This window comes from Drosophila rhopaloa, unplaced genomic scaffold, assembly GCF_018152115.1.
Source record: "Drosophila rhopaloa isolate 14029-0021.01 unplaced genomic scaffold, ASM1815211v1 contig_3, whole genome shotgun sequence".
Classification (NCBI taxonomy): Eukaryota; Metazoa; Arthropoda; class Insecta; order Diptera; family Drosophilidae; genus Drosophila; species Drosophila rhopaloa.
Genome location: NW_025335123.1, coordinates 23,571,562 through 23,587,893, shown reverse-complemented (window position 1 = coordinate 23,587,893; position 16,332 = coordinate 23,571,562). Strand labels below are relative to the sequence as shown.

The window sequence follows — 16,332 nt, the reverse complement described above, 5'->3', positions numbered from 1 at the left end:
TGAATTTTATTAATTGGCGGCTTTGCCGGCGTCGAGTGGGTGTGAAAATCCATTTGACCAGGCCCACTCCACACCAACCTCCATTGTGGGCCACGTGTGGGTGTTTGCCGAAGTTTGCCGGAGTTTGCCGGTCCTCTCTCTTATCTATCCTGGCCACACACGTGCTGAAAAGTCGCAGACGCCTGCCAGAAAATGATAAAGAGCATTCGAATTAGCCACCAAACTGCTGCTAATTTGATTTTGATGCTGGCGACTGTTGACTTTTCCTCACACTTTCCCTCCCGGGCTGTTTTGATATGATGTGATACAATTTGATTGCCGCTAATCGGATTTCGGGGGGTGGTTCTGTGTGAGTGTCGGTCGGACTGTGAGCGGGATTAGAGCTGCGTTCCCAAGGACAACCCTCTAATGCCCAAGTGGCGACGACCTGTCCATGAATATGAATTGCAATTGCAGGACAGTGGACCAGATCAGGTGGGTTTGGGTTGAGCTAGTGCTGTAATCCTCCCTCACCCTCAAATGATATCAGTTTCCCACAATAACCAACCGAATTAACGATAATAGATAGTTTTAGCTTTATTAACTTGGTCGAATAGGAAAGTTGCTATCCTAAAATTTGCATTGCTATTTTTAAAGTTTTTAACATTTTCAAGAAACGTCATTAATCAGTATAATTCACAACTTGTTTTCTGCTTTAAATTAGATAATGGTTAAGATAACAAGTGTTATGGAGTTAACCAAAGAAATATATATATAATATAACATATAAATATATATAATTTAAAAAAATCACTATAAACATTTGCTTATTATTATCAGAAATCAATGTAAGTACCTACAGAAAATGGCATTCTTTTGTGTTTTTGATATGCGACCTAAAAGAGCAGGCTTTTCCGCATCCTTCCCAGTCTCCATCAAAATGGAGGCCTCATTCGAGAGCCACTAGCCGGGCGGATGGCGAGAGGAGGAACCATGACGGAGGAGCACCTGGACGTGGCCTACAGCCGCTACCTGCTGGCCACCGACTACGAGCGGCGGCTGGAGCAGCACGAGCGCCGCATCCTCGTCGGCAGCGTGTGCCGCCGGCTGGTCCGCCCGCTGGCCAATCGCTGGACGCACCAGTTTCGGGTGGACGTCCGGACGGAGGAGGAGGCGGCGGAGCCACTGGCCGACTATGTGCAGAAGGTGGTGTTCCGCTTCAGCGGCGATTGCGTCAACTGCATCGAAATCGTGGACAGGCCGCCATTCCAAACCAGTTCCTACTGCTGCCGCGCCTCGATGGTCACGTTGACTCTGCTCTTCCGGGATGCGGATCACACGTGCACGATCTTCCATCATCCCGTCGGGCTGCCAGGAGAGGATTCCCTCGGCAGAGAGTTGCCCTGCGCCATGCAGGACACCGCCCACACCATTATCTTTGTGAATCCCTCCCGGAAAATGATGCAGCTGCTCAGACTGCCAGTTTTAGAGGAGATGCAGGATGACCATGGGACTCAGCCAGATCTCGGGGAGCACGCGGAATACCAAGGAGATGAAGTAGCAGCGCCCCCAGAACAAGAAGATGAACAGCAGATATTAGTACCGAGTTCCATGGCCAGGGAACACCTCCGGATGGAACTGAATCGAGCTCGCAGGAGCATCGTCCAGGAGCGGCGTTACCTGGTCAATCCCTGGCCCTGCGACTTCTGAGTTGCTGCCTCGAAGTGGACACCTCGTATCCAAGTTATTGGTAAATTTTCCAGTGCCCAACAAATATCCAGCTAAATAAATGCCCAGGTCAGAACAACCCCTATTCCGCTTCGTTTAGCTCCGCCTCTTAGCGCCTGCGCATTGGGTACTCCTGACCCCTGACCCCTGCGACCTCACCTCCCCTTCAGAATCACTCTTTATTGGATAATAATGAGATAATTTGATTTTAAGGCGTGCTAAAATCTCGGTAAATGACGGTGGCGTTGAAATTTCAACGCTTCGGGGCAAACTTTTACTGGACCTTAATCCCAGGCTAAGATTAGCATCTTCACGTAGGGACAAAAAGTAGGAAAAGGTTCCAAACATTTAATGGTTATTTGCACTTGACAACGGAAGTCCAAAGTGAACTTACAAATCTGCAAGGCTTTAAGCCTTTTCAAGATCTACTTTTTTTTTTTTTTTTTATTAAAAACTATATTTTTATTTAAAGGTTAACAAGGTTGTAAATATAATATTGATAGCATAAGTATAATATAATATTCAATAGTTCACATTTCTTGTTCAAGAGTATATAATTTTTAGCTTGGAAATAATAATATTAATTTATATTTATATATACATATCTCGATGGAAGATCGTGTGGGTGGAATCTTTTCTACAAGGTCTACACTAAAACGTTTTAAGAAATCATTATTATTAAAAATAAGGTTTTTTTATTAACAGTAATGAATTTTTTTATTATTATTTTCTTTAGTCATTTATATACTATATATACTATATTTTAATTTCGATGCTTAAAAACAATGAAGCTATGTTGATTTTCCGATAAAAGTTTCGATCGTCTAATTTTTATAAAAATAAAATCCTTACCCCGCAATCTTTAAAAATTACTATATACATTCTTAGATGTCTCAGAATTTTGAAACCCTGACGAGTAGGCGGCTGCTATCCCTGTCACCATTCATTTGGATGCCACTTATCATAATAGATCTTGACAAATTTTTGTAATGCTCCAAGTGATCTTGTTGTATAAAATTTTTGGTTAAAAAAGATTTGAAATTCGCTTTGAGCAGGATTAGTGATACGGAACTGGAATGAGCTACACGAACCTCCTGCGCCACCAGAACGTGGTGGACGACTGCCAGCGGGTGAGTTGCAACCGCGGCCCGGTGCCGAATCTCTCCGGGCGCTGTGTGATCAGCCGGGACATCGTGCTCGGCTGCCGGATGGAGCTCTGCGACCCGGACCTGCCCCACATGCTGGAGCCCACGTGGAGTGTCTACCTGCGACCCGGCCGGGATGGCGGCGACCTGTCCCGTTTCGTCCGGCGCGTCACCTTCAAGATGTCGCCACGCCTGCCACTGCGCCTCCACGTGGCCGACAGCGCTCCCTTCGAGATCAGCGAGGTGCTGGGCAGCGACTTTCCCGTGGAGGTGCAGGTGCAGTATGTGGACCCCCGGATGTCGGCCACCTCGTACGTCTTCCGACCCCGGGTGGTGCGCGAGGGTCACTCCGGGGTCAGCGAGGAGGTGTGCGACAAGATGATCTTCGTGAACCCCTCGCCCGCGATGCGCCAGAGCCTGGCCCCCGTGCACGTGCCTGGAGTGGGTATAGTGGGCAGTGTGGGTGGTGCGCCCAAGGCTGTGCGTTCCTCCGACTCGGAGCTGAAGGAGCGGGATCAGGAGCAGGTGGGCGATGTGGCACACTCCTCGCAGCCGCCGTCTCCGCCGAAGACGCTCCTCAAGAAGCAGAAGCGCCTAAGTGTGGGCGGACCCGCCACCATTAGCCACCAGTAAGGTGGTTGTCCGCAGGTGAGTTTATCGGAAAGGAAAATGGAGTGCATTGTACAGAACAAAGGGGTAGTGAACTGGAAATATAATAATAGGGACTTAATACTATTAAATACTGAGTGAAATATAGCTGAGAGAGTTACATATAAAAAAAAGTATGATCTTGGGATATTAAAATCATCCTTTTATAAAAGAAGCATGATCTTGAGATATTAAAATCATCCTGTTTTTTTTATAATTCTCTCAGCCATATTTCTTTTTGTTTACAACGAGTATTTAAATCGATAGTTTCCTTAAAAGAAAATTAATTGGGAACTTATTGAAACTACTTTTAATAATAATAACTCAGGATTATGGGTTCTTTTATACATCATTTATTATCCCTCAACCTTGAGAGCACAAATCCTATTAGAGCACAAATGGAGTAATTTCTATATTGTAGTTTAATTTAAAAAATAAGCACTGGTAACCCTGTATGCCTCGTATCTCGCCCCACAGCAACGTATGCAACGCGGCAGCCCCTCCCATCGCCAAGGTCGAGTCCGCCCCTTTTGTGTGTATGCCTCGTTTGGGGGTGGTTCGCCGCGTCGCGTCCTTGGCTCCGCCCTCATCCTAAGGGGGGTTGGTTTCCAGTCACAGTCACGGAGTCGAGCCCGGCACTCAATCAGTTGCTCACTTGGCTGCGGCACTCTGAAGGCAACAGAACAGACGCATCCTCGTATCCATCCTATTCCGGAGAGATGGCATGGCTACCGAGTAGCTCCAATGGGGCGGACAACGCAGACGAACGGAGCACGGCCTCGAGCGGTTCCTCCGGACACAGCCAAACCAACGGATCCCCACGTTCCGGACACGTAAATGGCAACGGAGTTGTCCGGGACATCGGCAGACAGCCGCCCGCCCTTCTCCGCCATGCCACGCCCCATCTGCAGCCCAAGACGGAGTCCGTTTCCGACGGAGACGGCGACGCGGAGCTCTCCGACTTCTCCCTCAACGACACCGAGGAGGACGAGGAGGATCTGCGGGACTACATCGTGCTCAATGGCAACCAGGCGGATGGTAAGAATCACCTACTTACATCTCGGTTTTAAGGGCATAGGATTCTTGGCTTAAAAGCTAGGCTAAGTCTTGTTTTAAGCCAAACAATATATGGATTTACGGACGATACTTTGTTGTATAACCAACACAAACATAAAGGCTTAAAATCTTTGAAAATCTATCCATCTAAGAAAGTGTAATTTTCCAGTTTTCACATCCATTTACGATGTCTAAATATTCTTTCTTTTTTAATGTCCAAGGCTTAAACATGTTTAAAAAAAATCGTATTTTATTTAAGGGAAAAAATATGATTTGGTTATCTGTTGAATAATGTAAATTTAAAGTGGAGAAAATATAATTTTGTAGTCGTTTATTTAATAATATTGAGTTTAACATAATTATACAAAGTTGTAGAATAACGAAATAAAATTATTTCACTAATTAAGCGTATATATTAAATTGTCCCGCTTTCAGGCAGTCGTTCGCTGTCCAGTTCCCCGCGGAGTCACTCCCGCAACGGATTGCTGACCGCGCCACCCAGCTCCGGAAGTTCTGCCGGCGGAGGCGGCGGGGGCGGAAACGCCTCCTCTTCCGGAGGGAATGCCAGTGGCGGGGCCGGAGGAGGAGGAGCCACCGGCGGAGTACGCAAGGTGTTCACCAACACCAGGGAGCGATGGCGCCAGCAGAACGTGTCCGGCGCTTTTGCGGAACTGCGCAAGCTGGTGCCCACTCATCCGCCGGACAAGAAGCTCTCTAAGAACGAGATCCTGCGCTCGGCCATCAAGTATATCAAGCTGTTGACGGGCATCCTCGAGTGGCAGCAGCGGCAGGTGCCGGCGCATCCAACTGGGGGTCAGCTGGAGCCGAACAACAACGACAATCGGGTAATGAATGGTCATGCGGCGGATGGGGAGCTGGAGAATCCGGATATGCCGACAGTGCGGCACATCAAGTGCGAGCGAACTGATGGACAGCAGCAGCGAAATGGGAATGGGAATGGGAATGGAGGCAATGACCTGCTCATGATTGCCCCGGGAGCAGTCATCAAAAGTGAGCACCTCCTGGAGTCGGCACTGCCTCTGCAGATTGCACCGCAGGCCATGGTGGAATCGCGCATTTCAGGGACCGTATCCGGCCTTAAGGCGGCTGGGAGTCGGAGTAGCAAGCGGCGCCTCAAGCCGGAGGGCGGAGTTACCGATCTCAGTCTGGGCAAACACCGCCGGACGTAGTCTCCGGAAGATGGCATCTCCGGAGGAATGGGTGCCGAAGCAAGGGGAGCAACTGTCGGCTAGTTTACTATACTCATATATATACCAATTTTTTTTTTTACCAATAAATTTAAAAGTTAATAGTGCAAATACAAGAGGTGAGATTACGTTTTAAAGGTTAAGTGAGATGTGGAAGACTTACGGCGATTGAGGATACCAATCGATTGGAAATTTTGTAACGAATTTAACGAGACATTTCCAAAGGTTTTGATTAAAAAACTGAACTTTTTTATGGATTTTGGCCATTAAAAACATATATTTAAAACACATTTTCGGAGGGTTTTTTTGTTGTAGCTTTGCCAAAATAAGACGCACAGTGAAAAGAATGACTGTTTTGTGTTGCTGACAACCTACACAATCGATTCCAGGAGGTTTTAGTAAATTTCATTTTTTGACCTATTTTCGCATTTTTGGTAAGGGGTAACACTTGATTTTTTCCCAAATATGGCCCAAAATACAAATTTTGAGCTGAGAATACCATTCGATTGGAAATTTTGTAGCGAATTCAACGAGGTATGACATTCCAAGATCTGGCCATTATTTCCAAGGGTTTTGATTAAAAAACTGAAAAAACAAGCTGTTTTTTCTGGATTTTGGCCATCAAACACATATATTTAAAACACATTTTTTAAGGGTTTTTTATTGTAACTTTGCTGGTTAACGCAGAAAACTGATATTTGGTATCCACTAATTTTTATGCTCGTCTAGGGTTGCAAACCGATAAATCTAAAGTTGCTCGTCAAATTGGAGCGGCCAAACCAAATTTTTCCCATTCAAACTGGGCAACTTCCCATTCTGAAGTACCAGGCGAACATAAATGCATAGCAAGTAGCCAGCCTTCTAAACAAGTGATGTGCGATCAGCTGTTCTTTACATGATGGCCGCCACACAACCGATTCTGATTGGACAACCATTCCATTTTACTAAAATGAACCATTACTTGTGTTCCAGCACACAGGGGCGTAGTCAGCGAGAGCAGGGGTTTGGGGGCCAAACGTCCCCAAATGGCGATTTCAAACCCTTTTTTCAAAAATTCTGACTACGCCCTGCTTAACGCAGAAAACTGAAATTTCGATACCTCCTAATGTCTATGTTTGCCTGGTGTGGCAAACCGATAAATCGAAATTTGCCCGTCGAAATGGACCGGCCAAACCAAATTTTTCCTATGCAAAATGGGCAACTTACCATTTTGAAGTACTAAGCGAACAGAAATGCACAGCAAGTAGGCAGCGCCCTAAGCAAATGTGGTGCGATCAGCTGTTTTTTTCATGATGGCTGCCATCTATTCGGCCATTATGAAAAAACTGTGGAATAAAACCGTTAGTTCTAAGCCAAGCGCAGTCTAGAGATGGGCAACCACGTTGTTTCTTTGTGCATCTCACGAGTTTGGCACGAAAAGCACGAGAAAACACGAAAGCCCCATGTGTTTGTTGTTGGCGCTCCGAAATAAATAGGCACGCGTACATCTCTAGGATAAACGAAAAACCAAACGTTGGATACCTACTGCTGATTTATGTTCGCCTGGTGTTTGGGTTGAGAAATCATCCATTTTGCTGTGCGATTTTTCGCAGTCCAGCTCCACGCGCAGGATGGACGGAGTGTCCTTGCCATCCGGCAGGTGGCGCCATTATTTTCAAGAGTTTCGATCAAAAAATCCAAAAATGGAAATAAAATAAAATAAATAAAATAGAAATAAAACCATTACCCCAAACCACATTAAAAATACACATTTCTATTTATATAATTTTGTCTGTAATTTTTATTGTTTTTAAATTAATGTTTTCTTTACGCATTTTTCTCGTGTTTCATGTCATTATCATTTCCTCTTTCAATTTTGGTTTTCCCATTTTTTATTTTTGCAATTAGTTTATGTTTGTGTTTATTTGTTAATTAAGTTTAAGTTTGTTTTGGATTTTCTTGTGGTTGTTGCCTCATAATTTAAGCGAAACGCTGAAATTGTTCATCATATATAAGTATGTTGTTCTATTCAATATATGTGTGTATATATATTGTTTTGGGTTTTTATTTTTCTCTCTTTAAATTTCAAATTACAAATTAAACTCTGTGTGTTTGTCTGATTTATATATATCCTGTCCCATGTTTACTTAGATTATTTACTAAAAAGGTTTGGGAATTTAGTTTGAAAATCTTTGCTTTTTTCAATTTGTTTTTAAATAATAGGCGTATGTGCGTGTGAGTATGTCTGAATGTACGTGTGTGTCCGTGTGTGGGTGTGTACATATAAGTATATATAGTTAAATTTAATTAGTTTTGATGCAACAAAACTCAACGTTCATTAATTGTATAAATGTATCATTTAGTTAGAAAAAAAAATATATGTTCTCATATAATATTTAAGGAGTTCTATGGAAATACATACAAATAGACTTGCCTTTCCTTATTTCTTTTGGTTTTTGGTTTTTCTTTTGTTTACTTAGCTTTTTATAGGGCTTTAAGTTCTGGGAAATAATCGCAGATTTCAAAACGAGATCTAAACAGTTTCACTGGGTGGCTTTAAAAGGGATAGGGATAGTGGAATAAATCGAACCGAGGGGTAGTACTATAGTCGCGCAGGAGTTTCCGGTTGATCTAAGGCCTTACATTCTAAAACCATCATCGGTTTCATCGTATTTTACTTCAATTTGTATTAAATTAGTTTAAATTTTCAATTGCAGCTAAATGGGTTTTGTCGATTACTTTTACATATATCAAGATCCTGGCTTTACCATCTTATTACCTCTTTATTTGCATTGTTAATTTAAGTTTATGGGTGGCGTCGCGCGCTAAAAGCGTTTTCCTCATTCATACATCCATTTACTTTTTCATCAATTTGTTATGTTCTTTGTATTTATATATAGTGTTTTTAGTGTATATTGCATTTTGACGATCGCTTTCTTAGATAATCGTAGTTAATGCTAGACGTTACTTAAGAACAGGCCATGGAAATGTTGCTATACGTGGAACGTTTCTTTTACCTGGTTTACGAGTGGGACTTACGGGAAGGATTGAAGGTTGGGTTTTGGGGCTCCGGTTCATGGGTTGGGTTGCTACTAGGATTACGAATGACTTGTTAATATCTCGTATATAATATAATATCTATATCGTATTTATATAGATGCACTTGCGCGAGTTTAGTAAATGTGGTATCCTTCTTTTTTCTAGTTCTCCTCACATTGCCGCCTTTTACTTTTTACTATGGATTGCTAACTGCTGTGATCGTTATATTTGTATAACCGCATATATATAAACGTTAAACGGGGCAAAAAATTTTGATTTATTTCACTAAGTATTCTCTCATTTTTCTTGTGATTTTTTTACTTAAGTTTTATTACGTTTCGCGAGTTATTTGTTAAATTTTATTTACTATATTGGAGGGCAGGGCGCAGGGGCGAGGGTTTTTCCGATTATTTCTCAACATTCTTCCAGGGTATTTCTTTGTTCAATAATACAGATTATTATTTTAATTATTATTTATGCATAGTTTAAAGTTTTTTGTTTTCTTTCGAGTTTTATGCTAAATATTTGCTTGCGCCCAATGCATAATATAGCTAGATACATACATACATGTGTGTGTGTGGGGTGGGTGTGTGTGTGGGGTGGTTGGGGAAGTGTGGGGCTGTTAGTGTGTTTGTTTTTAGAGTTTGGGTGGGTGTGTTGTAACGTGAATTTCTTTTGTCTATCATTTTTCTTAGCTTTTGCAGTGACTTCTTTCTCCTCTTTTTTTTTGAGTGTAACTGTGTGTGTGGTTTGGTGATCTTGCCGTGTCGCTCTTGCTCCTTGGTTGAAAATGGAAAACTTAATCCCCGGCCAGAGCGAATGTCCTGGAATAAGATTAGATAAACAGAACGCCTCCACCGCGCTAACCCGACGCCGCGGCCTCGGTTTCTGCTGCACCACCTCCAGATCCTGCTGCTCCACTGTCGCCAGCGTCGTTGTCGCCGCCAGTGCCGCCTCCCGATCCCGATCCAGATCCCGATCCTGCTGGCTCTCCATTTCCGCTGGCACTTCCGCCACTTCCGCTGCTGTTCAGGGCGCTGTTCGACTGCGAACCTACAAAACGTCGACCAAAAAAAGGAGAGATACAAATGTGGATTGCTTTTCGTATTTGGTAGCTGTATTACGTATTACGGGAGATTATCCCTTGACAGGACCAGCCCTATGAAAGAATACGAGAGCCTGTTTCATAACTCCTAAGAGAATGAAGTTCACAGACAGCTAAGGTCTACGATTGTTCAAAAAACACTAATAAATATTTTGAAAAAAAACGTTTGAAATAATAGTATTAAAAATAAACAAAATGTGCCAATTAAGAAAACATTTTAATATGTTAATTCAAAAATATTAAAAATGGTCAATGTTCAATATGAGTGGTGATAGATTTTATTTTAGCTTAATTGCAGCACCAACATATATCGGTTTTTTTAAGTTAAGTTGATCTTCATCTGAAACTTGCAACGATTTCACTCATCCTAACCCCATTGACTTCGAGGACCTATGGAAGGAAAATGAGAATGCCGCCAAAAGCCCAACGAAAATGTTAAAACGATAAGATCACACTGAACAAAATGATACAGTGTATGGTGGTACAAAGGAAAGGCAATAAGAAAAGGTTTTACTTTCGTTTAAATATTGTATTTGTTTCTCTTTTTATTTGTTGGATTTTGTTGTATTTATTTATTATCATTATTATTACGGCTTCTTTGCTCATTATCATCAACGAATCTATATATTATCATGATTATTACAGCATTACATATACATTTGTCAGAGTATGCGTATTGTACGTGTCTGTATGTAGTGTGTGTGTGTGTGTGTGGATTATGTAATTAGCAAATTAAAAAATAAGGTAAATGATTATAATTTGCTGTTTCTTTTTATTTTTTCTTTTTTACTTTTTATTTATTTTTTTAAAGGTTTTTTCGTATGTGTTTTCTTGTTGTGTGTGTGTGCCTAAATTACTAGGAAAAATGTATTTTATTCTGCGATCGTGTGTATCCATTAATCGTTTATAATTAGCATAATAATTAGTTTAAGGTCGATTATAATAAACTATAGAAATAAATATAAGTGTTTGCTCATTTTTTTCTTTTTTCTTATTTTCTCTTATCTCGCTTATTCATTTTTTTGTTCTTTTCGTTTATTTTTTTACAGTTCTGCCAATCTGACGATAATAATAATATTTCATAGCAGTGCTGGATGGAAAGATGGGGAGTGAGGGGAGAAGATTTTGGGGGCGAGGCAAGGCGACACTGACTATGTATGCAAATAATTATGCAGCTCTACAGCTACAGAAACCCGATAATTGGACCTTATCTACATATTGCAACTAAGCCGTAGGTTCTCAGATGCCAGCTACCATCCCTGCTTTAGCTTTATGTTTTCTACATCCGATACACAACTCTCTCTATCGACTACTGGCTAAATAATAATACATACATTTAGATACATTTTAACGCAAAAAAATAAAAAAAAATATGTACGATGAAAGGGGTTCTTAATTTCCACGCTCGGTTTGTATTTCTTTCTTGTTCTCAATCAATTATTACCTTTTATTTATTACAAAATAATAATAATTATTATTTAATAAAAATAAAAATAATTTATTTATTTAATATGTATTTATACATAATGGGTGTTGCAAAAAAAAATGTACTTTGTATTCATAAAGATTATATATTATGTAAGTATAGTTTAAACAGTTTCGCTTTTTGTTTGTTGCTTGTTTTTTTTTTCTTTTTTTTTTTGCTTTAATCATGTGTCCATTAAATTTAGGTTTAACATAACAATAACATTATGCTCGGGGCTTTTTAGTTCTTTCGTCTTCTCCTCTTCAACTTTATTTTCACCTCCTTCTGATTTTGTTCTCTTTTGTTAAGGTCGTGCATGCTTTAGGGTGTTCCTATGTTTTTGATTTAGTTAATCTAATTAATTTCATTAAAATGTCTGCTCTTGTTTAAATCTTAACTTTAAAAACACAAAACTCGTTATTTCATTGGATTATTTATATATTCTTTTTTCTCTGGCTTATCAGTTAAACATACTAAAAACAAGGTGGTATAAAAAAAAATATGCAATGACTCTGTTCAATATACATATAGGCGTCAAAAAGTAATGGAAATAATATTTAACGAAGGGAGTGTGAGAGGGGAGAAAGAAAGTAATATTTATAATAATAATATTAATTAAAAAATATGTCGCCACGCACGTTGGTGGCAAAATGACAATCGATCAGCGTTTTACTATTATAATTATTGTGTTTTTTATTTACCATTATTATTTATTATTATTATGCTTATTAGTTTTATTTTAGATTTAAAATAAATTTAATTTTTACCTTAGTAAAATTTTGCGTTTGTTATAATTTGTTTTACTTTTACTTGCTTTTTCTTTCAGCTTTTTTTTGCTGTTCTACTTTCGTTTTTGTTGCTGTTTTTGTATCAGTTGCATTAATTAAATGTATTAATTATTGTGTATATAGGGTTCTTTGTTGTTTTAATTTTTGTTGCTGCTGGTTTTGCATTCTCCGTACTTGTGTATAATTATTATATATGCTTGTTGCTGTATGTAATGTATGTTTCTACTGCCCCTATGAATCTGTAAGTAAAAAATAAAAAGAAAAGAACACAAAAATTAAAATTAAAAGTGTTTCTCTTAGCTTGGCTAATGATAACAAAATGAAAACAAAAGTTGGCTGAATGAAAAAGAATAAAATCAAGCGTCTTATCAAGTATTCGATAACGACCGCCAGACGCCACAAACAGACATAAAAAGCTGTGGGCGGGGAATCATCGACCCATTTCATCATCCTCAATAAGATAAACAATTGTAGGCACCATTTCTTGAGGGGAATTCGCTGTGCATGAAGTGACCAACCCTTGGAAAGCGTAAAAGTTCTGATTTCTGATTATTATAACAAGCCTTTTTTGATTTAATGACCAACTGATATTATTAGTAACTTTTACCTCCTTTTATTATAGCTTGAGATTTAACTTATTTAGATTTAACTGATATAACTTGCAAATATGTCGAAATTAAAAATAACTACAACAAGAATTTGTTCTTGAAAACTGTCCATTTTTCGAGCTTGTGTGATTTGATTTGGAACCTTTAGTTCGTTTCCTTGATTGTTGACTCTTAATTCTTGACTACGACACTTTCCACTTTCATCTCAAAATGTCTACTGCTAATGGGTGGCTATCTCCCTCTTTCCCTGGGTTGGCTTGGATTGGAGGAGGTGCTTGGTAGATGTATGACTAAATGGATGGCGGCGAGGCGTTCGGATTCATATTTTGGCCGGATTGCGCAGATAGGTCTTGCCTGACAACGGAAATTTGCGCGGTGGTCTCAGCATGAGATTGACGCCAGCTGAGGGTTTGGATGAGGTGATGGGAGCAGTAATCTAGGATTGTATATTAGAATATCGTATCGTAATTAAAAGCTGTATACCTAATATGTTCAAAATTACTATGGAAACTTGGATGAATCGATTTACTTGTATAACAATTAATACATATTTAATATAATGTGTAATATCATAATACAAATGAATTACTTTTATTAATACTACTTTCAATATTCTAATATTGTCAACCCGTTGACACAATTTATTTTAATTTTTTTTGTGAAAGTTTTTATCGGTAACAGAACAGTTAACATCTTGAAATTGAAATACATTATACAGTTTATTAAAAGTTTAACCAATCGCCAATAAGGCGGAGTTGATGTACAATCATATGCATTCATGTTGTGAAATTACGATCTGCATATATATTACGATACGATACTGATACAATTTCTGGGCAAGGGTGGTGGACTAGATGTGAGGAAGGAGGAAGGGGAGCAGTGGACAGGGGACAGGAAGCCGCTGGCCAGCCGCTTACTCACCTGTCACGTTGGCGCCGCCGGCACTGGTCGCGGCCATTGCGCCAGCTGCTGTGGCAGCAGCGGCCGCCGCTCCGCCCCCACCGCCTCCAGCGGCGGCGGCGGCATTGCCCTGCTGCGCATTGGCACCAGCTGCCACGGCAGACGGCGCTCCCGATGCTCCGCCGCCGCTGCTGCTGTTGTTGCCCGATCCGTGTCCTCCGGCACTCGCCCCGCCGGCTCCTGCTGCTGCTCCTCCCGATCCCGCAGCTGCCGCAGCCACGGCTGTGCCCTGCGACTGTGGCTGGGCGGATCCTTCCGCCGAGGCGCCGCTGCCCGTTGACGAGACGCTGGTGGAGCCGCTGGCCGCAGCGGAGGCCACTCCGCCGGCCGAGGATCGATTGCCACCGGGCCCGGATGCGTTCTGCAGATGCTTGGGCAGCAACTGTGGCACCAGGCTAGGCTGTATCGAGAGTTCTGCGAATGGATATACGATTAGGGGGTGGCCAGGTCGACGTTAGGAAAACAAACCACTTACCATGCTCTGTGAAGTTGAACAACGGCGGCATCTCCCGACCGTTGGGCAAGGTGTGGTTTCCCTCCATGCGCAGCTCATCAAAGAACGGATGTGCACAGGCCTTGAGCGGTGTGATCCGGGCGCTGGGCGTGTACTCGAGCAGCAGGGACACCAAGTTGATAGCTTCTGTAGGAGTGCGTATACGGAAAACCTGCGGGTGGGAGGAGTATCCAGTTAGTGGAGGTAGTTTTAAGCACACATCTTGCGGCACTCAACAACTGGGCGGGACTCAATCGAGCAACTGGACAACTGGGGCGGGGCAGTAAGTAATCATCATCGGTAATGGACGGTACACAAGTGAGGACACAGAGAAAGCGTTGGGTTACTGTTTCAATGGATCTGTTTCGGTTTTCACATAATTTATGTGTTGGAGACTCCAACTATATGAAAATCGCAACCAAACCGTGATTTATATACAATTTAGGGGTCAAAACAAACGTTGGCAGTAGGCGGGGCAAGAAACCAAAACAATCAATTAAATTCAAATCCAATAAATCAATCAATTGAACCAATATATAACTTCTGTACAGCTGGAATAACTGGCGAAAAGCTAAGCATGAAGCTGAAAGCCATGAAACAGCATCTGCATCTCAAGAGGGCTCTGAATATATATTACTTAGTTCCATGATCAATTGAGCTTGATAAGGTGATTGATAGTTAGTCTTGAAAATGAAAAACCCTGCAATTAATCCCCATTTACAATCACGAATTTGTTTTACACCTGCTTTAAAAACCTACAGATATTATATAAACCCTATTTGACTGGCATTTTTTTTTTAGTTTGACTGCTTTAAACGCTGAAACCCTTAGTCGCTTTTTTAAATAGTCCTGTTAATCAATCTGTTTCAAAATGATTACAGCTGCTGCATGTGTTATAATAGCATATGTAGTGCATTTTGGCATTATGACCTATGTCGAGCACATTTTCAAATAAATAATTTTGTCTTTTTGCTTTTAAATTTGTTGTTTGATGGTTTTCGATTCGTTTCTTGGCTTACTCTCAATCGTTGTTTCTGATTTAGGGCGTTTGGAAATTGGGTGCGTTCGAGTAGTGACTGCAACGAGTAGTTATGTACACACAATTTTCGGTTAGAAACTTATGGAAAATTAACAAAGAGTGGTTTGGGGGAAATGGAATTTCCCTGGAAAAGAGTGAAGAGTGGAGGCCACATGAGCGAAAAGCGCGAGGGAAATCGTAAACGATGCAATCCATTTCCTGGGAACTGGCCACTTACTTTCTGCCATGGATGACTCTTAATTTGTGGGAACTTAAATTCCGTATAGTTTGGATTCATTTCGCGTATCTGTTCTCTTGTCGGTGTGCCCAGGACCTTGATGACCTCGACGAGTTGATCGACACCGGAATCGCCAGGGAAGATGGGCTGCCCCAACAGCAGCTCGGCCAACACGCAACCGGCACTCCACACATCTAAAGAAAAGGGGTTGTGTTTCGAAATGTAATTATTGGTTCTATTTGATAAAGGACATAGTGTGCTCACCGATCTTTGTTGTATAATTGATGGCGCCAAAGATGAGCTCGGGGGCGCGGTAATACCGAGAGCAGATGTACGATACATTCGGCTCGCCGTGCAGCAGCTGTTTGGCGCTGCCAAAGTCACAGAGCTTCAGCACAGCGGTCTCCGGATCGAGCAGAAGGTTCTGCGGCTTGATATCACGATGGCAAATGCCCAGCGAGTGGATGTAGGCCAAACTTCTGAACAGTTGGTACATGTAGAGCTAAGAGAGGATAAGAAAATTAGTACGGAACTATCCAAAATAGGGAAGCCGCGGTCAAAATATAAGCGCATACCATTACCATCAATTTCTAAAAGGCAAATATCACATTTGTTGGTATTAAGACTTCATTGACGCTTTTATTTTGACCACACTTGTACATTCACACTAAACTTACTCGAATAAAGTTGATTGGTATCGTTTGCTTGGTTTTGGCATATTGGCGAGCCACTTTGTATACGGTTTCTGGTATATATTCGAGGACTAAATTCAAAAATACTTCATCACGCTGCGAAATCGAAACAAAAACATATTATTAATTTGTGATATAATTGTATGTTGAGCGTATATGATCCATGTATGGATGTGTATAGGA

General features: G+C 41.3%; 3 protein-coding genes across 9 annotated transcripts in view; 2 read left to right on the top strand and 1 right to left on the bottom strand.

Moving 5' to 3' along the window:
- The first annotated feature begins 2,660 nt into the window (after positions 1-2,660).
- LOC108049671 (protein AF-9 homolog) lies at positions 2,661-4,086 on the top strand. Its single transcript, XM_017130921.1, has 2 exons — positions 2,661-3,500; positions 3,978-4,086. The coding sequence occupies exon 1, from the start codon at positions 2,784-2,786 to the stop codon at positions 3,483-3,485; it is 702 nt and encodes a 233-aa protein (XP_016986410.1). The 5' UTR covers positions 2,661-2,783; the 3' UTR covers positions 3,486-3,500; positions 3,978-4,086.
- Positions 4,087-4,102: 16 nt separating this feature from the next.
- Positions 4,103-5,876, top strand: LOC108049670 (protein dimmed). Its single transcript, XM_017130920.2, has 2 exons — positions 4,103-4,538; positions 4,992-5,876. The coding sequence occupies exons 1-2, from the start codon at positions 4,220-4,222 to the stop codon at positions 5,744-5,746; spliced, it is 1,074 nt and encodes a 357-aa protein (XP_016986409.1). The 5' UTR covers positions 4,103-4,219; the 3' UTR covers positions 5,747-5,876.
- Positions 5,877-7,627: 1,751 nt separating this feature from the next.
- Positions 7,628-16,332, bottom strand: part of LOC108049678 (protein kinase shaggy) — a 52,620-nt gene continuing 43,915 nt past the window's right edge. For 4 of the 7 annotated variants that reach the window (XM_017130933.1, XM_017130934.1, XM_017130931.1 and 1 more), the window contains 6 exons: positions 16,135-16,245; positions 15,722-15,959; positions 15,458-15,651; positions 14,184-14,373; positions 13,670-14,122; positions 7,633-9,835 (listed from right to left, as the gene is read on the bottom strand). In XM_017130933.1, coding sequence (XP_016986422.1) covers positions 9,645-9,835; positions 13,670-14,122; positions 14,184-14,373; positions 15,458-15,651; positions 15,722-15,959; positions 16,135-16,245 — 1,377 coding nt within the window. In that variant the 3' untranslated portion in view covers positions 7,633-9,644. Of the gene's footprint in view, positions 9,836-12,198; positions 12,380-13,669; positions 14,123-14,183; positions 14,374-15,457; positions 15,652-15,721; positions 15,960-16,134; positions 16,246-16,332 lie in introns of those variants that run through there. The other 3 variants (XM_017130929.2, XM_017130936.2, XM_017130930.2) reach the window with 3 other exon arrangements.

Coding starts and splice junctions, on each gene's coding strand:
- LOC108049671 (XM_017130921.1), top strand. CDS start 2,784: ATGAGCTACACGAACCTCCTGCGCCACCAGAACGTGGTGGACGACTGC.
- LOC108049670 (XM_017130920.2), top strand. CDS start 4,220: ATGGCATGGCTACCGAGTAGCTCCAATGGGGCGGACAACGCAGACGAA. Junction 4,539..4,991: donor CAATGGCAACCAGGCGGATG/GTAAGAATCACC, acceptor TCCCGCTTTCAG/GCAGTCGTTCGCTGTCCAGT.